Source organism: Callithrix jacchus, chromosome 21 (genome assembly GCF_049354715.1).
Source record: "Callithrix jacchus isolate 240 chromosome 21, calJac240_pri, whole genome shotgun sequence".
Taxonomy (NCBI): domain Eukaryota; kingdom Metazoa; phylum Chordata; class Mammalia; order Primates; family Cebidae; genus Callithrix; species Callithrix jacchus.
Genome location: NC_133522.1, coordinates 21,373,749 through 21,396,610, shown reverse-complemented (window position 1 = coordinate 21,396,610; position 22,862 = coordinate 21,373,749). Strand labels below are relative to the sequence as shown.

General features: G+C 38.4%; 1 protein-coding gene across 3 annotated transcripts in view; it reads right to left on the bottom strand.

The window, feature by feature from the left end:
• LOC100395919 (ATP-binding cassette sub-family C member 2-like) overlaps positions 1-22,862 on the bottom strand; it is a 106,175-nt gene that overhangs the window by 9,627 nt on the left and 73,686 nt on the right. For all 3 annotated transcript variants that reach the window (XM_008986488.5, XM_054248945.2, XM_035283003.3), the window contains 7 exons: positions 19,067-19,266; positions 18,206-18,332; positions 16,696-16,797; positions 4,362-4,505; positions 2,931-3,089; positions 1,218-1,384; positions 5-199 (listed from right to left, as the gene is read on the bottom strand). In XM_008986488.5, the coding sequence (XP_008984736.2) occupies positions 5-199; positions 1,218-1,384; positions 2,931-3,089; positions 4,362-4,505; positions 16,696-16,797; positions 18,206-18,332; positions 19,067-19,266 (1,094 nt within the window). The remainder of the gene's footprint in view (positions 1-4; positions 200-1,217; positions 1,385-2,930; positions 3,090-4,361; positions 4,506-16,695; positions 16,798-18,205; positions 18,333-19,066; positions 19,267-22,862) is intronic.

Below are 22,862 nucleotides of genomic sequence, written 5' to 3'. Positions count from 1 at the left end.
ACACCTGTCGGAATCAATGATAGACTGCAGTCTGTGAGCAATTGTCAGGATGGTGCAATCAGAAAACTCCTTCCTGATTGTGGTCTGCACCAACTTGTCTGTCTCAAAGTCGATGGAAGCTGTGGCTTCATCCAAGATGAGAATTTTTGTTTTGCGAAGCAAAGCACGAGCCAGACAGAGCAGCTGCCGTTGGCCCACGCTGTTAAAAATAATAATAATAATAATAAGGTAATTTCAACCCTGGACTTCATAACACACTTCCTGTTTTAAAATTCTGATGATACTGCTATTCATTCTTTTTCTCACCCACAACTTCATTTGTTCTTTTATTCAAGAAATATTTATTGAGGTAGTGCCAGGCTTTAGACCAATGAGAGAAACAGACAAAAATCTCTGTGTAGCCGATACATTCTCATGGGAACACAGAAAATAATCAGTAAGATAATTGAATAAAATGCATAGTAGGAGGAGTATACAAGTACAGTGCAACATTTTATGTCATAATTTCATGCATATAATAAGTGTTAAGAAGAATTCAAACACACGGAAGGGGGTATAAAGTGTGGGTGTGGGGTGAGCATTTTAGATGGGCTTGCCAGAGAAATCCTCAGGAGAAGTTTTAAGGCAAAAACTGAAGAACGTGGAGAGTGAAGAATGCAGATTTCCAGTAAAAACTTGTTCTGGGTAAAGGAAACAGCAGATATACAATCCCTGTGGTAGGCGTGAACTGGCCTAGCAAACTCATGGACACAGCATGGAGGCCAATGCAGCAAAAACACAGAGGGGAAGGGAGAAAGAAATCAAAGAAAGGCTGGTGGGAGTATCAGCACACAGGTCAATACACGGATCTAGCTGGCTTTCCTTGTGTCTCTGATCCCATGAAGGGGGCTATTTTAAGGCAACAAACAATGGTGAAGACAAAGTAGCCCCTTACATTTTTTAGTAACAAGGCTCTTAGAGTAGCAGTCTTGACAAAAGAAGATTCAATTAAACAGTGACTTTTCATAGGGCATTGTTCCTTTTTTTCCTTTTCTTTCTCTTAGCCAGTGGTTTCCCAGCCTGCAGTTGCCAATTTACTTTTTCTTCTTCCCTAGAGCGAATCAGCCGTGGTGCACTTTAAACAGCCCTGGTGGCTCAGGAGCTGTACTTCTCATGCAGGCCAACTCAGATTTCCAAAGAATGAATAACTTGGACAAGCTCTGCTCTCAGCAGCTTACCTGAGGTTCTCGCCACCTTCTGAAATCTCGTACAGTAGCTTCTCAGGAAGGGACTGCACAAACTCTTTTAAGTGACACAATTCCAGTACCTTCCACAGCTTGCTATCAGAATATTTGTTTAGGGGATCCAGGTTCATTTGAAGGGTTCCAGAAAATAAAATAGGATGCTAGAGCAGAAAATAGTCCCACATAATCTTACTGTCATGAGGCATAAATACATTTTTAAAAATCAGACTCAAAACAAAGCAAGAGAAAACAAAATGATCAGATCTAATATAATCGTCAACTTCATTTTATATATAAAACAAAAACAGAAGAGTCAGAATAAACTATAATTCATATTAAGTGATTATAAGTCCCCTGATTTTCTTTCTCCTCCTCCTATTATTGAAAATAATAACAACTACTGTAATAATGACGATAATTACTGCTATGTAGTCAGGGATAGATATAATACAACATATAATAAATATGAAGTATAGTATGTATATAATATTACCAATCAATATAGCAACTCAGAAAGATAGAAATTAGTATTCCTATTTTAAAGAAAGTGAGCTGGAGGTTGTGAAGAGCTCTTGTCCACACCACACAGAAAGTAAGTGGTTGAATAGAATTCAAAGAGGATTAAGTCTGTTTTCTTCCTACTACACCAAGATGCCTAGTGAAACTATATTTTACTCTATCTATGAGAGAGGAAAGACTGATGTCTCTTTTTTCCACTAAATTTTTTCCTTTCCAGAATTCCAGATTCTACTCAAATTGTTTTGAAGTAAATCCATGAATACAAGTATATGTCTAAATGACATTTTAGTATGTTAAAATCAGTATTTTAATATATTTTTAGAAGATAGTACAAAGATATTTCATCAAATACTTTAAAAAATCTTAATTCACTCAAACGCAGCTAAGTATTTCTTTGCTCTGTTGCCCAGGCTAGAGTGCAGTGGCGCGATCTCAGCTCACTGAAACCTCTGGCTCCCAGGTTCAAGCAATACTCCTGTCTCAGCCTCCTGAGTAGCTGGGATCACAGATGTGCACCACCATGCTGGGATAATTTATGTACTTTTAGTAGAGAGACGGGGTTTCACCATGTCAGCCAGGCTGATCTTGAACTCCTGACCTGAGATGATCTGCCTGCCTCAGCCTCCCAGTGCTGGAATTACAGGCATGAGCCACCACGCCCAGCTTCTGATGAGTATTTCATCTTTGGCTTTAGAGGCATATTTTTAAGCTAATTTTCTTGCCCCTTAATGATCAAGTTCCTTTGATTACACAGATAGAAAAATCGAAGGACTTGAGGAAAGAGATCTAACTAAATTATTGTTCTTTTTTTAATTTTCTAAACTTCAAGTGAAAAACAGTCAAGCTTCTACACTCAAACTACCAACTAAGCAAGAACTTCAGTAATTTTTAAAAATCAATTTATTTCAGTCTGATCTATTTATCTGAATTTTATTTGCACTTAGTAAGGAAATTTTATCAAAAAAAAGATGTATTAGTTTTTCAAATAGATAAATGCTCTTAGGAAGAATGCTTTATAATAAGAGTGTTTTAAAAAGATTCAGTTTCATAGCAGTTTTTCATATAATTCATTTAAAATGATATGGCTTCAAACAATGAATTTATCAACTTGGAAGGAATAGATTTTAAAAAAGAAAACAGATTTCCTTAGAGTGGGTTAAGAAAGATTACTGGCAAAATAAGCTTTACCTGCGGAATAATGTTAAGTTTGCTACGAAGGTCATGAAGTCCAATAGTTGATATATCAATTCCATCAATAATAATTTTGCCTCCTGCTCTCTCCACAATTCTAAATAAGCAATTTGATAGTGTGGATTTGCCTGCTCCAGTCCTTCCCACAATTCCAATCTGTAATTATATAATCATAGACTCTACTTTTTGTAAGGGAACAAGGCCTTTGTGCTGACAGCAAATACATTAAGTGTTAGGTCAATAGGATCCAATTATGTCAACAAGATGGGCATGGAAGATGTCATGTGACATCTAAGGACCAGTGTTTATCCAAATACTCTTTACCCACTTTAGAGGTTCTGACTAATCTGTGTTTTTCCTCTAGTTTTGAGTAATTTAGTTACCTCCTCACTAAAGATCCCCGGCAGGCCCAGGAAAAACAGGTCATTCCTGAACCACCCCTGAACTGCCCATTAAAGGGTAGGGCAAAAGAAGCAATGAGAATGAGTGGTTTCATTGAGATTTTCAGAAAACAGATTTTCGCTATCTTCCCTTCACTGAAACAAACAAACAAGCAAAGAAATAAACAGGGTACTGCAATATTTCGCCAGATAGACTAGAAAATCCAAGGAACACCCGTAAATTTTTCTGGTGTATCAAAACAAATCTGCATTAAAACAACTCTGTTACGTGTGGCCACAAATAGTGTTTAAGGATTTTGACTCCTGGCCAAAATGATCATCTTGTCATAAACATCCCAGTGATTAAACATGTTCCTGTGACCAATGGAACTAAAGAGCGATCTCTTCTGGTTGCTGACTTGTGTCTTGGTATTAATAGGAATGTTAGGCAGGTAGAATATTAAACTTTTTTTTTTTACTCTAATACAAAATCTTAAGTCTAACAAAATACATCAGAAAAAACAGAGATCTGTTGAATTAATTGGGGTAGTCAAAATTTCAGAATGGTTGTTTCTGTTCCAAAAATATTTTTGCTAATGTGCCTGTTTGCTTTTTTAAAACATAAAGCCAAAATTCTGTGCTATCAATGGTTTTGTAAGTTGCTTTTGTTAACTAAAGTGCATTTCAAGCATTTTCCCATCTCTTTAATGGTTTTGGAAAACATATAATGTTTTTGACTATACAAATAGTTGAACTTATGTATTTACTGTATTTGGGGTAATGATTTATTTATTGTTGCAGTTCATTTTATAGAGGAAGTAAAAACCAAATACATCAAAATTGTGTTTCATAATGGTGTATAAGCAATTTAATTAAGAAATGTATTTTTTATAGAGGAAAAATTCATTCAGTACACATCAACCACGTCTTTATTATTTTTATTAAAAAATTTAATAAAAGACCACCTTACATTCAATATCATATTATACTCAACAATGAATGCATTCAGATAAAAGGGAAACTAAAGCATATCAAATATATATGATACCTTCTCTTCCTCATGAGTCTGGAAAGTGATATCTTGTAATGCTAAACTAAGATCATCTCTGTATCGAGCCTGATAATTAATAAATTCCACTACACCTTTATTGGGCCATTGTAATGGAGGTCTTCTAGATGTTATCCAAGGTGCCTTAAAACAAAAACAAACAATAAGAAATACTTTAAACAACAATTGTAATTAAAAAATCCCTCCCCCCAAAATAATTCTTATGCATGTAACAAAAGTGAATATAAATGATGAAAGACATTTGTAGGTATTATGATTTTCTGAAGATAGTTTTAAATTCTACCAACATGAAACTTATCTAGTTATAAGAAAATATTAGAAATAAATATTTTGAGGTAACAGGACTTCTCATCTCCTGTCAAGTTATTAAGAAAAATTTTCTAAAATCCCTATTAAGGGCCTGAAGATAACATGAAATTTTAGTTGAGATAAGGACAGTTTGTTGTTCATTCATTCCTCAAAGACTTACTGTGTCAGTCACTATTTTAGTTGCTGGAGATTCAGAAGTGAGAAAAACAGATAAAAATTATTTCCTTTATAGTGTATACATACTAGTGGGGAGAGACAAAAAGAACCGTGTAATATATTCAGCATGCTGGATAATGATAAAGCTTTGTAAGACAAGAAACAACCAGAGGTGGGAGAAGAAAGAGGTGTCATTTAAAGCAGTGTAGTTAGGAAAGACTTTGCTGACCACGATGAGAGAAAATGCTATGTGGATACCAATGGAAGAACATTCTAGGCAAAGGGTTTGGTAACTCTTTGGAACTGATTACTTGTGTCCAAGATCTAAGACAGGGGCCTGTGTGGAATACTGGACGAAATACGAATTAAAAGAACACACAAGCCTGTGTGATGCCTGGGCAGTGAGGTAAACAGTTTCGTGGGAGAGGGAGAGATGGCTAATGTCAAATGATAGGTCAGTTAAAGTGAGGACTGAGAAACGACCAGTTGTGATCTTCATGAGGGAAGGTTCTGTGGAGTAATGGGATCAAAAGCCTGTTTGGAGAGGGTTCAAAAATGAATCAGAGAAAAGAAAATAGAAAAGCATGTACAGGCATCTTTGCAAAAGAATTCTCCTGTAATGGAAAGCAGAAAAACAGTGTAGAGGGCTGAATAAGGTTATTTGAACACGTTTATCTCTTCCACATCAAGAGTTTTTGTAGCAATATTTGTCACAACTTGCATCAAATTACATAAAGGTTTTTGTTTGTTTAAATGTGTGTACACACTTCTTTTATCATCATTTTCTAATGTGAAAGAAATACATTTTATGAGCAAAAATTTAGAGGCCGGTCGCGGTGGCTCACACCTGTAATCCCAGCACTTTGGGAGGCCGAGGAAGGTGGATCACAAGGTCAAGAGATCAAGACCATCCTGGTCAACATGGTGAAACCCCGTCTCTACTAAAAATACCAAAAAATAGCTGGACATAGTGGCGCGTGCCTGTAATCCCAGCTGCTCAGGAGGCTGAGGCAGGAGAATTGCCTGAACCCAGGAGGCAGAGGTTGCGGTGAGCCGAGATCGCGCCATTACACTCCAGCCTGGGTAAACAAGAGCAAAACTCGGTCTCAAAAAAAATTTTTTTAGAAAATGTAGAAAAATAATATTTTATATTAGCCCTGCGATGACAGACTGAAAAAGCTCAATATTAGTAACTAAAGATTGTGAAGGTACACTAATCTTTCATGAAATTTCTATGAGAAGGGAAAACAAAACCTGGGAGAAAATTCGGAGGAAAATTCAAAGTTTAGGTACGAGTTGGAGAATATAGAAAATATTTTAGCATAGTTACAGGCTGAGAGGAACAGCAAGGGAGCAGGAAGTGGAAGAGGTGGTAAATGGAGTAAGAGCTGAGGGAAGAGAGGAAGAGATATTACCACTAATGCAATGGGAAATGGTAGATTTTTATTTGGAGAAGGTACCTCTTCCTCAGATTCATGAGCAGAAGAGGGAGAGTTACAAGATCAAAAGGAAAGCTAGCTTCCTAGGAGGATTGAAGAACAGAAATTCAAGTCATCTTTGCCATCTACCATGTTAATTAATGGAATTTGGAAGCAGAAGTAACCTAGATGAGTAAAATATTTTAAAAACTTAAATATTTTACTTTGTCAATAGTCGAAATAACTCTTTGTCCTCCCAAATTATGGTTAATTAGAGGAAACAAATCAGACTAATTTATTCTCCTCTCCCTTCTCTTTCACAGAGATACTACTAATGATGAGTAAATAAAATGGAAGTTATAAGCAATCAAATGTAATTAATTTAGAAATTGTGCAGAATCTAAATAATTATAAGTTGACTATATTATGACACTTTTCTTACTGTAAAATTCCCCCAAAGTTATAATTGCCTGTTGTATATTTTACCCTATACATCAGTAGAGGACAAATCACTGTGCCTATTAAAAACAAGACACCATATTGCATTTTTATAACTCACTGAAGTGGGAACATATCTTACAATTTAGGGATTATCCCAATTTAAAGTATTTTTATTTCTATTTTAGTAATATATAAAATAATAGGCCACTTACAACAATTTTGGTGTTAATTTCATTGAAACTCTGAATAGTACATGAATTTATAAATGCAGGTTTGCTTAAAATTTATTTTTATAGGGGAGAGGACTCAAGATGGCGCTGTGAGAACAACCCAGGATTGGAGCTCGTGTTGAATCCGCAAACGGTGAGTCAGAGCTGCATTTACAGACTGATATTTGTTGCCCATAGAACGGGGAAACTCCCAAGTATAAAAAGACACGGACGCCAGGCAGTAGGTCTGCCTGGCGAAGCCGGCAGCCGGGACGGCGGCAGCCGGCCCTACCCAGCAATCCCCACGGGGCGCGCATGTCTGGGTGCCCTGTTGAACCGGCAACCTGAGACTTGAGAGGGCTGGACTTGAGACTGAACGAGACTTGGACAGTAGCCCAGCCCAGGGGATTGCAGGGACAGATCGTTTGGGATACCCAGTGGGATGAACAAAACCACGATTTCAAACTATCCCGAGCAGACGTCCGAGACGCTCTGTGGGGGAGGGGCGTCCACCACTACCAAGGCAACCCGCCCCAACTGAGATACACGTCCACTGCTGACTCAGCCGTTGCCGAGGCAACCCGCCCCAACTGAGATACACGCCCACTGCTGAGGCAGCCAGCCGTTGCCGAGGCAACCCGCCCCAACTGAGATACACGCCCACTGCTGACGCAGCCTGCCATTGCTGAGGCAACACGCTACAATGAAGAGACTCCACCGCAGGGCGTGGCAGAGACCACAGCAGAGCCTGCAGGAACAGGGCGAATCACACAACAGCAGGGCGGAGCCTCAGCAGCCAAACAGTGGCTAGTCGGCCTTCTAGCTGAGCAGGACACCTCATCGAACAACCAAAAATAAAGCCCAAACCCGTCAATATAGAGCATTTGAGAAAAAAAAAAAGGGTTTTTTAATGAGCTCTGTTGCAGCAGAATCAAACATAGCAGCCTAACAGCCCTGAATGAACAACAGAGCGCACAGCTCAGCAATTAAGCCCCTATAAAGTACAAACTGTCTCCTCAAGCAGCTCCCTGACCCCTCTATATCCAAAAGACTGACATTAGGCAGGCATTATCCTGGGACAAAGATAGCAGAAAAAGAAACTGGTAGCATCCCTCGCTGTGCCACAGCTGCTAGAGGTGCACCCCAGACAAGCAGGGTCTGGAGCGGACCTCAGCAGTCGTACAGCAAAGGGGCTAGACTGGTAGAAGGAAAACTAAGCAACAGAAATACTTCAACATCAACATTCCGGGTGTCCACTCAGAGACCGAATCGAAAAGTCAGCAACTATGCAAACGACCAGTGGACAAATCCACAAAGATGGGAAGAAACCAGCACAAAAAGGAGGAAAACACCCGAAACCAGAACACCTCTCCTCCTAGAAAGGACGAAAACTCCTCACCAGCAAGGGAAGAAAGCTGGACGGAGAATGACTGTGACGAAATGACGGAATTAGACTTCAGAAGATGGATAATGAGAAACTTTTGTGAGCTAAAAGAACATGCATTAAATCAATGCAAAGAAACTAAGAATCTTGAAAATAGATTTGAAAAAAGATTCGAGGAAATGATAACAAGAATGGATAACTTAGAGAGGAATATGAATGAATTAAAGGAGCTGAAAAACACAATACGAGAACTTCGCGAAGCAAACACAAGTTTCAATAGCCGAATTGACCAAGCAGAAGAAAGAATATCTGAAGTCAAAGACCAACTCAATGAAATAAAACGAGAAACCAAGATCAGAGAAAAAAGCGCAAAAAGGAATGAACAAAGTCTCCAAGAAATGTGGGACTATGTGAAAAGACCTAACCTACGTTAGATAGGTGTACCAGAAGGGGACGAAGAGAATGAATCCAAGCTGGAAAATACTCTTCAGGACATCATCCAGGAAAATTTCCCCCACCTAGCAAGACAGGCCAACACTCAATGGCAGGAAATACAGAGAACACCACAAAGATATTCCGCAAGAAGAGCAACCCCAAGGCACATAATCGTCAGATTCAACAGGGTTGAAATAAAGGAGAGAATACTAAGGGCAGCCAGAGAGAAAGGTCGGGTCACCCACAAAGGGAAGCCCATCAGACTCACAGCAGATCTCTCGGCAGAAACACTACAAGTCAGAAGAGAGTAGGGGCCAATATTCAACATTCTTAAAGAAAAGAACTTTCAACACAGAATTTCATATCCAGCCAAACTGAGCTTCAGAAGTGAAGGAAAAATAAAATCCTTTGCGGACAAGCAAGTACTCAGAGATTTTGTCACAACCAGGCCTGCTTTACAAGAGCTCCTAAAAGAGGCACTACACATAGAAAGGATCAACCAGTACCAGCCATTCCAAAATCACACTGAATGCTAAAGAGCTTCAACATAATGAAGAATCTACAACAACTAACAGGCAAAACAGCCACTTAGCATCAAAATGGCAGTATCAAATTCACACATAACAATATTAACCCTAAATGTAAACGGACTAAATGCACCAATCAAAAGACACAGACTGGTAAATTGGATAAAAAGCCAAAACCCATCAGTGTGCTGTATCCAGGAAACCCATCTCACATGCAAGGATACACAAAGGCTCAAAATAAAGGGATGGAGGAAGATTTACCAAGCTAATGGAAAGCAAAAAAAAAAAGCAGGAGTTGCAATTCTCATCTCTGATAAAATAGACTTTAAAGCAGCAAAGATCAAAAGAGACAAAGAAGGCCATTACATAATGGTAAAAAAATCGATACAAGAAGAGCTAACGATCCTAAACATATATGGACCCAATGCAGGAGCACCCAGATACATAAGGCAAGTTCTTAATGACTTACAAAAGGACTTAGACTCCCACACAATAATAGTTGGAGACTTTAACACTCCACTGTCAATACTAGACAGATCAACCAGACAGAAAATCAACAAGGATATCCAGGGCTTGAACTCAGACCTGGAGCAAGCAAACCTCATAGACATTTACAGAACTCTCCACCCCAAATCCACAGAATATACATTCTTCTCAGCACCACATCACACCTACTCTAAAATTGACCACATAATTGGAATTAAAGCACTGCTCAACAAATGCAAAACAACTGAAATCATAACAAACAGCCTCTCAGACCATACTGCAATCAAGTTAGAACTCAGAATTCAGAAACTGACCCAGAACCGCACAGCTTCATGGAAACTGAACCACTGGCTCTTGAATGTTGACTGGGTAAACAACGAAATGAAGGCAGAAATAAAGAAGTTCTTCGAAACCAATGAGAACGAAGACAGAACGTGCCAGAACCTCTGGGACACATTTAAAGCAGTCTCTAGAGGAAAGTATATAGCAATAAGTGCCCATATGAGGAGAATGGAGAGATCCAAAATTGACACCCTATCGTCAAAATTGAAAGAGCTAGAGGAGCAAGATCAACAAAACTCAAAACCCAGCAGAAGACAAGAAATAACTAAGATCAGAGCTGAGCTGAAGGAGATTGAGACACGAAAAACCCTTCAAAAAATCAATAAATCCAAGAGCTGGTTTTTTGAAAAGATCAACAAAATAGACAGACCACTAGCCAGATTGATTAAAAAGAAAAGAGAGAACAACCAAATAGATGCAATAAAAAATGATAAAGGGGAAATCACCACAGATTCCACAGAAATTCAAACCATCATCAGAGAATATTACAAACAACTCTATGCACATAAACTAGTAAACCTGGAAGAAATGGATAAATTCCTGGACTCCTGTGTCCTCCCAAGCCTAAACCAGGAGGAAGCTGAAACTATGAATAGACCAATAACAAGGTCTGAAGTTGAGGCAGCAATTAAGAGCCTACCTCACAAAAAAAGCCCAGGTCCAGATGGGTTCACAGCCGAATTCTACCAGACAAACAAGGAGGAGCTAGTACCATTCCTTCTAAAACTATTTCAAACAATCCAAAAAGAGGGAATCCTTCCCAAATCATTTTATGAGACCAACATCATCCTGATACCAAAACCCGGCAGAGACCCAACGAGAAAAGAAAACTTCAGGCCAATATCCATGATGAACATAGATGCAAAAATCTTCAATAAAATATTGGCAAGCCGACTGCAACAGCAAATCAAAAAACTTATTCATCATGATCAAGTAGGATTCATCCCAGGGATGCAAGGCTGGTTCAACATACGCAAGTCTATCAACGTAATTCACCACATAAACAGAACCAAAAACAAAAACCACATGATTATCTCAATTGATGCAGAGAAGGCATTTGACAAAATTCAACAGCCCTTTATGCTAAAAACCCTCAATAAACTCGGTATCGATGGAACGTATCTCAAAGTAATAAAAGCTATTTATGACAAACCAACAGCCAATATCATACTGAATGGGCAAAAACTGGAAGCATTCCCTTTGAAATCTGGTACTAGACAAGGATGCCCTCTCTCACCACTCCTATTCAATATAGTACTGGAAGTTCTAGCCAGAGCAATCAGGCAAGAAAAAGAAATAAAGGGTATTCAAATAGGAAAGGTGGAAGCCAAATTGTCTCTATTTGCAGACGACATGATAGTATACCTAGAAGACCCCATTGCCTCAGCCCAAAAACTCCTGAAACTGATAAACAACTTCAGCAAAGTCTCAGGATATAAAATCAATGTGCAAAAATCACAAGCATTCGTCTACACCAATAACAGACTTAAAGAAAGCCAAATCAAGAGCGAACTGCCATTCGCAATTGCTACAAAAAGAATAAAATACCTTGGAATACAACTCACAAGGAACGTAAGGGACCTCTTCAAGGAGAACTACAAACCACTGCTCAACAAAATCAGAGAGGACACAAACAGATGGAGAAACATTCCATGTTCATGGTTAGGAAGAATTAATATCGTGAAAATGGCTATACTGCCCAAAGTAATTTACAGAATCAACGCTATCCCCATCAAGCTACCATTGACTTTCTTCACAGAACTGGAAAAAACCACCATGAACTTCATATGGAACCAAAAGAGAGCCCGCATAGTCAAGTCAATTCTAAGCAAAAAGAACACAGCGGGGGGCATCACACTACCGGATTTCAAACTATACTACAAGGCTACAGTAATCAAAACAGCATGGTACTGGTACCAAAACAGAGATATAGACCAATGGAACAAAACAGAGGCACCGAAGGCAACACAACATACATACAACTATACAATCTTTGATAAACCTGACAAAAACAAGCAATGGGGCAAGGATTCCATGTTTAACAAATGGTGTTGGGAAAACTGGCTAGCCATGTGCAGAAAGCAGAAACTGGACCCCTTCCTGACACCTTACACTAAAATTAACTCCAGATGGATTAAAGACTTAAACATAAGACCTGGCACCATAAAAACCCTAGAAGGAAATCTAGGAAAAACTATCCAGGACATAGGAGTAGGCAAGGACTTCATGAACAAAACACCAAGAGCATTGGCAACAAAAGCCAAAATAGACAAATGGGACCTAATGAAACTCCACAGCTTCTGCACGGCAAAAGAAACAGTCACTAGAGTGGATCGGCAACCAACAGAATGGGAAAAAATTTTCGCAGTCTACCCATCTGACAAAGGGCTGATATCCAGAATTTACAAAGAACTCAAGCAGATTTACAGGAAAAAAACAAACAAGCCCATTCAAAAGTGGGCAAAGGATATGAACAGATACTTTACGAAAGAAGACATATATGAGGCCAACAATCATATGAAAAAATGCTCATCGTCACTGGTCATCAGAGAGATGCAAATCAAAACCACATTGAGATACCATCTCACGCCAGTTAGAATGGCGATCATTAAAAAATCTGGAGACAACAGATGCTGGAGAGGATGTGGAGAAAAAGGAACACTTTTACACTGTTGGTGGGAGTGTAAATTAGTTCAACCATTGTGGAAGACAGTGTGGCGATTCCTCAAGGCCTTAGAAATAGAAATTCCATTTGACCCAGCAATCCCATTACTGGGTATATATCCAAAAGACTATAAATCGTTCTACTATAAGGACACATGTACACAAATGTTCACTGCAGCACTGTTTACAATAGCAAAGACCTGGAATCAACCCAAATGCCCATTGATAATAGACTGGATTGGAAAAATGTGGCACATATACACCATGGAATATTATGCAGCAATCAGAAATGATGAGTTCGTGTCGTTTGTAGGGACATGGATGAATCTGGAAAACATCATCCTCAGCAAACTGACACAAGAACAGAAAATGAAACACCGCATATTCTCACTCATAGGTGGGTGATGAAAAATGAGAACACATGGACACAGGGAGGGGAGTACTAAACACTGGGGTCTATTGGGGGTAAAAGGGGAGGGCCAGTGGGAGGGGGAGGTGGGGAGGGATAGCCTGGGGAGAAATGCCAAATGTGGGTGAAGGGGAGAAGAAAAGCAAAGCACACTGCCATGTGTGTACCTACGCAACTGTCTTGCATGCTCTGCTCATGTACCCCAAAACCTATAATCCAATAAAAAAAAAAATGATAAAGGGGTAATCACCACAGATTCCACAGAAATTCAAACCATCATCAGAGAATATTACAAACAACTCTATGCGCATAAACTAGTAAACCTGGAAGAAATTGATAAATTCCTGGACTCCTGTGTCCTCCCAAGCCTAAACCAGGAGGAAGCTGAAACTATGAATAGACCAATAACAAGGTCTGAAGTTGAGGCAGCAATTAAGAGCCTACCACACAAAAAAAGCCCAGGTCCAGACGGGTTCACAGCCGAATTCTACCAGACACACAAGGAGGAGCTGGTACCATTCCTTCTAAAACTATTTCAAACAATCCAAAAAGAGGGAATCCTTCCCAAATCATTTTATGAGACCAACATCATCCTGATACCAAACCCGGCAGAGACCCAACGAGAAAAGAAAACTTCAGGCCAATATCCATGATGAACATAGATGCAAAAATCTTCAATAAAATATTGGCAAGCCGATTGCAACAGCAAATCAAAAAACTTATTCATCATGATCAAGTAGGATTCATCCCAGGGATGCAAGGCTGGTTCAACATACGCAAGTCTATCAACGTAATTCACCACATAAACAGAACCAAAAACAAAAACCACATGATTATCTCAATTGACGCAGAGAAGGCATTTGACAAAATTCAACAGCGCTTTATGCTAAAAACCCTCAATAAACTCGGTATCGATGGAACGTATCTCAAAGTAATAAAAGCTATTTATGACAAACCAACAGCCAATATCATACTGAATGGGCAAAAACTGGAAGCATTCCCTTTAAAATCTGGCACTAGACAAGGATGCCCTCTCTCACCACTCCTATTCAATATAGTAGTGGAAGTTCTAGCCAGAGCAATCAGGCAAGAAAAAGAAATAAAGGGTATTCAAATAGGAAAGGTGGAAGCCAAATTGTCTCTATTTGCAGACGACATGATAGTATACCTAGAAGACCCCATTGCCTCAGCCCAAAAACTCCTGAAACTGATAAGCAACTTCAGCAAAGTCTCAGGATATAAAATCAATGTGCAAAAATCACAAGCATTCGTCTACACCAATAACAGACTTAAAGAAAGCCAAATCAAGAACGAACTGCCATTCGCAATTGCTACAAAAAGAATAAAATACCTTGGAATACAACTCACAAGGAAAGTAAGGGACCTCTTCAAGGAGAACTACAAACCACTGCTCAACGAAATCAGAGAGGACACAAACAGATGGAGAAACATTCCATGTTCATGGTTAGGAAGAATTAATATCGTGAAAATGGCTATACTGCCCAAAGTAATTTACAGAATCAACGCTATCCCCATCAAGCTACCATTGACTTTCTTCACAGAACTGGAAAAAACCACCATGAACTTCATATGGTACCAAAAGAGAGCCCGCATAGTCAAGTCAATTCTAAGCAAAAAGAACACAGCGGGGGGCATCACACTACCGGATTTCAAACTATACTACAAGGCTACAGTAATCAAAACAGGATGGTACTGGTACCAAAACAGAGATATAGACCAATGGAACAAAACAGAGGCACCGGAGGCAACACAACATATATACAACTATACAATCTTTGATAAACCTGACAAAAACAAGCAATGGGGAAAGGATTCCATGTTTAACAAATGGTGTTGGGAAAACTGGCTAGCCATGTGCAGAAAGCAGAAACTGGACCCCTTCCTGACACCTTACACTAAAATTAACTCCAGATGGATTAAAGACTTAAACATAAGACCTGGCACCATAAAAACCCTAGAAGGAAATCTAGGAAAAACTATCCAGGACATAGGAGTAGGCAAGGACTTCATGAACAAAACACCAAAAGCATTGGCAACAAAAGCCAAAATAGACAAATGGGACCTAATGAAACTCCACAGCTTCTGCACGGCAAAAGAAACAGTCACTAGAGTGGATCGGCAACCAACAGAATGGGAAAAAATTTTCGCAGTCTACCCATCTGACAAAGGGCTGATATCTAGAATTTACAAAGAACTCAAACAGATTTACAGGAAAAAAACAAACAAGCCCATTCAAAAGTGGGCAAAGGATATGAACAGATACTTTACGAAAGAAGACATATATGAGGCCAACAATCATATGAAAAAATGCTCATCATCACTGGTCATCAGAGAGATGCAAATCAAAACCACATTGAGATACCATCTCACGCCAGTTAGAATGGCGATCATTAAAAAATCTGGAGACAACAGATGCTGGAGAGGATGTGGAGAAAAAGGAACACTTTTACACTGTTGGTGGGAGTGTAAATTAGTTCAACCATTGTGGAAGACAGTGTGGCGATTCCTTAAGGCCTTAGAAATAGAAATTCCATTTGACCCAGCAATCCCATTACTGGGTATATATCCAAAAGACTATACATCATTCTACTATAAGGACACATGTACACGAATGTTCATTGCAGCACTGTTTACAATAGCAAAGACCTGGAATCAACCCAAATGCCCATTGATAATAGACTGGATTGGAAAAATGTGGCACATATACACCATGGAATATTATGCAGCAATCAGAAATGATGAGTTCGTGTCGTTTGTAGGGACATGGATGAATCTGGAGAACATCATCCTCAGCAAACTGACACAAGAACAGAAAATGAAACACCGCATATTCTCACTCATAGGTGGGTGATGAAAAATGAGAACACATGGACACAGATAGGGGAGTACTAAACAGTGGGATCTATTGGGGGGTAAAGGGGAGGGCCAGTGGGAGGGGGAGGTGGGGAGGGATAGCCTGGGGAGCAATGCCAAATGTGGGTGAAGGGGAGAAGAAAAGCAAAGCACACTGCCATGTGTGTACCTACGCAACTGTCTTGCATGCTCTGCTCATGTACCCCAAAACCTATAATCCAATAAAAAATTTAAAAAAAAAACAAACTTTATTTTTTTAAATGGCAATTCATGGTACATTACTGTGTCTTACTCTTGCATCCAACCCATTTATTGATTATTTAGGAGTGCTCACTGCTTGTCTCTTTTCTCTCCCTCTCTCTCTCTCTCTCTCTCTCTCTCTTTTAATTAGACAGGATCTTGTGCTATCACTCAGGCTAGAGTACAGTGGCTCCATCATAGCTCACTGCAACTTTGAACTCCCAAGCAGAAGGGATTCTCCCACCTCACCCTCCCAAGTAGCTTGAACTAATGGCGTAAGCCACAACTCCCAGCTTACTTTTATATTTTGGAAACACAGAATCTCATTATGTTGACCAGACCAGTCTTGAACTCTTGACCTGAAGTAGTCCTCCCGCCTCAGCCTCCCAAAGTACTAGGATTACAGGAGGAGTGCTTACCTCTTTATCCATATTTTCATATTCACAGACTCTTTCAAGAGAAACTGCATTGGTTTCAATTTCACTTGTTTTCTTTACCCAAAAATTCAGAGAATGAGTTATCTAGGGGGTATGGTGAAGAAAACAAGAGCATAATGCATGTTCTTTAGTTTTTTATGTAATACAAATAATTTTTTAAATAAAGTTTCACTTTTCATTTCTTGGATCTGCCAAGAACTTGTCACATACTATCTCAAATACTGTTATTACTTTTATTTAGCAGCTCTACAAATAAGTGTATTTCTTCATATACATACTGTGTTTCTTTAAGGATATTTCACTCATTAACATCATAAATATTGAAACGATTTGTCAGAAGATGGACCATAATTCAGCGTATATTCAAGAAGTGAATACTGGGTATAAAGAATGATGCATGCCAAGATCGATGGGATGTGCCTCAAAAAAAATGTTCATACTAAATGAGAAAAAAATAATCATCTGCAAACACTTTGGCATTCTTCACTACCTTCCACCAGAAGGAAGATTCTCCTAACTTTGGAACTATTCCTTTCCCATTTAAAAAAACAAAAAAACCTATATTTTCTTCTCACCCTATTCCCAAATGTAGGCTCTTCAAGAGTGTAACTTCCAACAGAATTCTAAAAGAAGAAAAAAATTTGTACAATTCAATTTTTTCTTGAGTTTGGTGCCAACTTATTTGATAGCCCACCTGACTTGAACTGATATGGGGCTCTTCAAAGCATTTACTTAATCCAGTTACGGTGTATAGGCACACAGTTCACTGTAAAAACAGTAGTGTTTGATTATAGGCTTCTGAACCAGGCCCTGGATATGGATGTATACATATTTCTTTTCCAGAAGCCTAAATTCTGAATTCTGAAATGCAACTGGCTCAAGGTTTTTGAATATGAGACCAAGAATATACAACAAAATCATCTAGACTTACCTTCTTCATAACGTGGAATTCTTAAGCAGTTTAGGGCATTTGCTATTTTACAAAGGTGGTGTGCGTCCTACCACTAGTAATACACTAGTGGTATATCTAGCAGTGTAATATCAAGTAAGGTTTATTAGAAAAAAACATACAAACCAAGGAGAAGTAGCACATATGTTCTCCCTAGAGCTTGCATTGTCTTCTTGGCTTAGGCTGCGCAAATTAGGTACACCAACTGTGCTGGAGAGGGACCTTACCCTTGTAATACTCTGTAAATCCATCAGGACAGGAGAGCAGGAAACTTCTGAGTAACTGTGGAATAGCAGGAGTTTCCTGATCCTTTAGCACTCAGTCTTGAGTATCAGCCTGTTCTTCCTATAAGTTAACTTAGAATTGCTGAGCTAGCTTTCTGCTACTAACAAGATAGAGAAAGAAATGAGCCTCCAGGGCAATCCAGATTTGTCTCTCATTATTTAGTTAACATAATCCATAATTCAGACAAGCAAAGAAGAAGAGTGTTTAACTTATTGGATTGTAAACATACCATATACCACAAAAATCGTTATTACTTACATTAAGGGCATAGGAGATAGACAAACCAACTATTGCTGAATCTATAGAATTGCCAGCCAGCACAGCAAGCAGTGCAGCAAGAAGCACCAGTAAGTTGCCAAGAAATTCAAGTCTAACAGACAGCCACCTGTGATAAATGGAATATATTCCTGAGTAACTGAGATGAAAAAGTTTTGGTGCACTTGGTACTATGTCTCTGGGAAATCGAGAAGTAAACAGCAATAGCTACTTTCTTTTTCCTCCTCCGCTGACTTGGAAATCAATCAAACACAGGATCATCACATGATAACTGAAAAAATTCATCTGCATGAAAATGCATTTTACTTTTGTAGACCTCAGAATTTCAAAGCAAGAAAACACTAGCTAAAATGATGTATTGCATTTTTAAAATCCTTTTGGATAATCAATTCCCTTTACAATTGTATACACTTTTTAATATAATAAAATTAGTCTCCAAAAATTGAAATGTGCCCAACTACTATTTAATATTTCCTTTTTCTCCTTTATGTAAGCTTATAACTTCAAATCCAAAAATCTTACACAACAGTGTATACAAATAAAATATCTTCTAAAAATATAAAACACAATGTAGAATTATGTCATCAGTAATTCTAATAGTATCCACATACCTTTCAACAACTTGGGACATTTTTTCTTATTAAATAGTATGTACCTTTCATGTGAATATGAATAGATGTAATTTAATTTAAACATACATTAAATACTAGAAAATATTTGTCTTATTAATACATACTCCTAAAATTGGATGAAATGCCATTACAAAACACTCTGTTTAGAAGTCAGTGAGCAAGATATCTAAGAAGAGAGACTGATCCTAGGCTAGATATTGATGGGACTTACCGGTTAGAAATTACATTATTGTAGAAACAGACCAAGTTTTCATTCACCACCTCTTTGTTTTGCTGGATAAACCTCTGTTCATGTCCAAATGCTCTGATAGTGGACACTCCTGATAGAGTCTCACTAAAGTGGGAAATGACAGGAGAACGGGACGCTCCTGTCAACCTCTGGATTTGCCGAGAGCTTGCCACGTAGTATCTCTGATCAGAAGATAGAAAGAAGCAGTTAGAAAGATGCAGCAGAAATTGCTTCAATAGTTTAAAAACTGTGAGACCCTTGTGTAGGGATTTAAAAAGTGACCCCAAAAAGTTACATACAAGTCCTAACCCCCAGTATCTCTGAATGTGACCTTATTTAGAAACTGCATCTTTGTACATGTAATTAAGGATCTCAGGATGACATCACCCTGAATGTAGGGTAGACCGTAAATCCAATCTTGAGTGTCCTTATCAGAGACAATAAAAAGAAGACATAGACAAGAAAAACACCATGTCTGCCAGTGGCAGAGATTTAAGTGATGTGTTTAGAAGCCAAGGAAAATACCAGGATTATTGACAGTCAGCAGAAGCTAGGAGAGGAGCATGAAACAGATTTCCTCTCATAGCCTCCAGAAGGAATCAACTCTGCCTATATATTGATTTTAGACTTCTGCCCTTCAGAACTGTGAGAGAGGGCAAGTGTGAGCCCACGCCTTTAAGGCCAACACTTCGGGAGGCCAACACAGGAGAGTTGCTTGAGCTCAGGAGTTTGAGATCAGCTTGGGCAATGTCAGGAGACCTTGTCTTTACAAAAAGTAAAAAAAGAAAAATATTATCCAAATGTGGTAGTGCATGCCTGTGGGCCTAGCTACTTGAGAGGCTGAGGTAGGAGGTTAACTTGAGCCCAGGAGGTCAAGACTGCAGTGAGCAATGATCATGCCACTACCCTATACCCTGGTGACAGAGCCAGGCCTTGTCTCAAAAATATAAAATAAAAAGAAACAAACAGATTTTTTTAAATGTGAGAGAATACATTTCTGTTATTTTAACCCACCCAGTTGACAGCACTTTGTTACAGAAGCCTTAGGAAACTCGTGCTCTCGTAATGGTTATAAAGCCTAAATTCTGAGGCTGGGAGCGGTGGCTCAGGCCTGTAATCCCAGCACTTTGGAGGCCAAGGTGCATGGATTACTTGAGCTCAGGGGTTCAAGACCAGTCCGAGCAACATGATGAATCCCCATCTCTACCAAAAATATAAAAACTAGCCAGGTGTGGTGGTGACTGCTGTTGTCCCAACTACTCAGGAAGCTGAGACAGGAGAATCGCTTGAACTTGGGAGGCAGAGGTTGCAGTGAGCCAAGATCATACCATGCCACTGCACTCCAGCCTAGGTAATAGAATGAGACACTGTCTCAAAAAAAAAAAAAAAAGAAAAGAAAAAGCCCCAATTCTGGACAGGACAACTAGAATATAAGTGGGCAAAATTTCACTTTGACAATGTTCTCAGATGACCATTACTGAGTACCCACCATGCAAAAAGCTCTATGTTACATGTTGAAAATGTGACCAAACAATTAACTCACTGAATCAGGGAAGCAGACCAAATACACAAACAATCATATTTTGTACTTAAACGTAATTACAGCAAAAATAGTTTTTATTTTTTTTCTTCAAAAATTTTCACTGCAGACACAATTAGAAGTTGTCTACTTCCCCTTGGCTTCAAGTTGAGGACAATTTGGATAGGTAGGGACTGTGGAGAGCTGGAGGGAGCATCGCCCTGAATTAACTGGGCCGTTAATCAGCCCCAGAAAATTGCTACCACCTGGAAATGACAATTAAGAGTTAGGAGGCCTTGCAAAATTTTCAGGAAAATCTTAAATCTGGAATTTTATGTAAAATCTCTGATTTTAAAATGTCTACCTTTGTTAAAACCACTGAGCGAGCTAAACAAAAACATATTTCAGGTTACATACAGTTTGGTGGTCTACACTTATGAACTCTGTGCTAAGTGCTCTGAAGAATACAAAAGACTATGGCATTCTGAGGCCACAAGGGGATTTAAGAGATTGTCTAGATTAGGGACTATGTTACTGGGGTCACAGACCCTGTGAGTAGATAAATGAGGGTAAAATGCTTTCCCTAGACAAACGTAAATATGCATACACACTTGGAGCTTCTGATAAAGTTTCAGTGAATTGTAGAATCCACGGAGTTTTTTCAGACAACTCTCTGGGAAATCTGATTTAAGAAACTTTTAACTAGATCAATGCTTCTCATACTTTAGTAAGAATCACCTGCCTGAAGCATTTGTTGAAAGGCAGGTTTCAGGGCCCCACCTTGAGAGACTCTGATCCAGTAGGTCTGGGCTATGGCCCATGCATCCAGGAACCACACTTTACATAGCACACATCTAAATCAAACCTTTTATTTCACAGGGGAAACACATGGAGCCTAGAAAAGAAATGATGTGCAAGGTACACAAGTAACGAAAATGACTAGAACTCCAAGTTTCTGAATCCAAATTCAGACCTCATCCTACACTCCCCCTAATGAGACATGGTTTCTAGACTCTTTTACTCCTGATCACTCTGTTGTAGTTTACCAGACAGGAGACCATCACATAAAATTCCTTTTGACACATGAGTGCTTTTTTATAGATCTTTAATATATGTATAAGACATAGTCTCTTCCCCCAGAGCACTTACATTTTCATATATTCTGCATTTACTATACCATCAGTATATACCAGCAGTGTAATAAAACCGTAATAGTAGATATCAGAATAGTAGACAAATAGTCAGTTTTCTTTGCACTATTTTGACAGAGAATGCTCCACAGAGAAAGTGGAATATGATGTAGGCCATCAATGTTAAGTAAGATGGGGATGGACAAGAGAGAACAGGAAAAACATGTGAAGTAGGATGAATAATAGAGTATAGGTATAGAAATGAGAAAATTATTTGTAATCTGGCTTGAGCACACTACACTCTAACATGAATTTTAAAAATTTGAGTTTTTGAAAAGCATTAAACTCTAAGAATATTTTTGTGAAAAGAGCTCAGATACTTTTATATTTAAAATATATGCTTCAGGATTTATTTTACCTTATATGTTATCAGTTAAGACTATCAGGATATAGAAACCATGCTTTGGAATAAATATTATTTTAACATAGAAATGGCACTGGAAATTTAGAAATAATAAGTAGTTTTCTCTGTATTTTATACTCTATTTAAAATCTCCAAAAATGTAAGAATTACATTTTCATAGTAGATGGCATATTTGAGGATAATTAACTAAAATGTGGAGTGGAAAAATATTCATTCATTATTTGGGATTCAGTTTGAGCTCCATTTACACCTATAATCTCCTTTTGTTTTTCAGTTCACTGAAACTAATTTTCCTCTTTTATTGAAGTCCTTATTGCCAAGATAAATAAATAAGTGGGAAATAGTTATTTCTACAAATATCTTTAAATTTCACTCTTTTTTTTTTTTTTTTTTTTTAATTTTTTATTGGATTATAGGTTTTGGGGTACATGAGCAGAGTATGCAAGACAGTTGCGTAGGTACACACATGGCAGTGTGCTTTGCTTTTCTTCTCCCCTTCACCCACAAATTTCACTCTTTTTTTGTGAATTAAGCTTGTAATTTAAAGAATGCATGTACTTTGATAAAGGTAATGTAAAGAGATGTTTAAAATATTTTACAATATCTTACATTGTAATATATCATAATATATTACAGATATCACACATTTGAAAAATTCATCTATTTATCATTCTTGCATGTTTGATTAGTACCTTGGGATAAGTG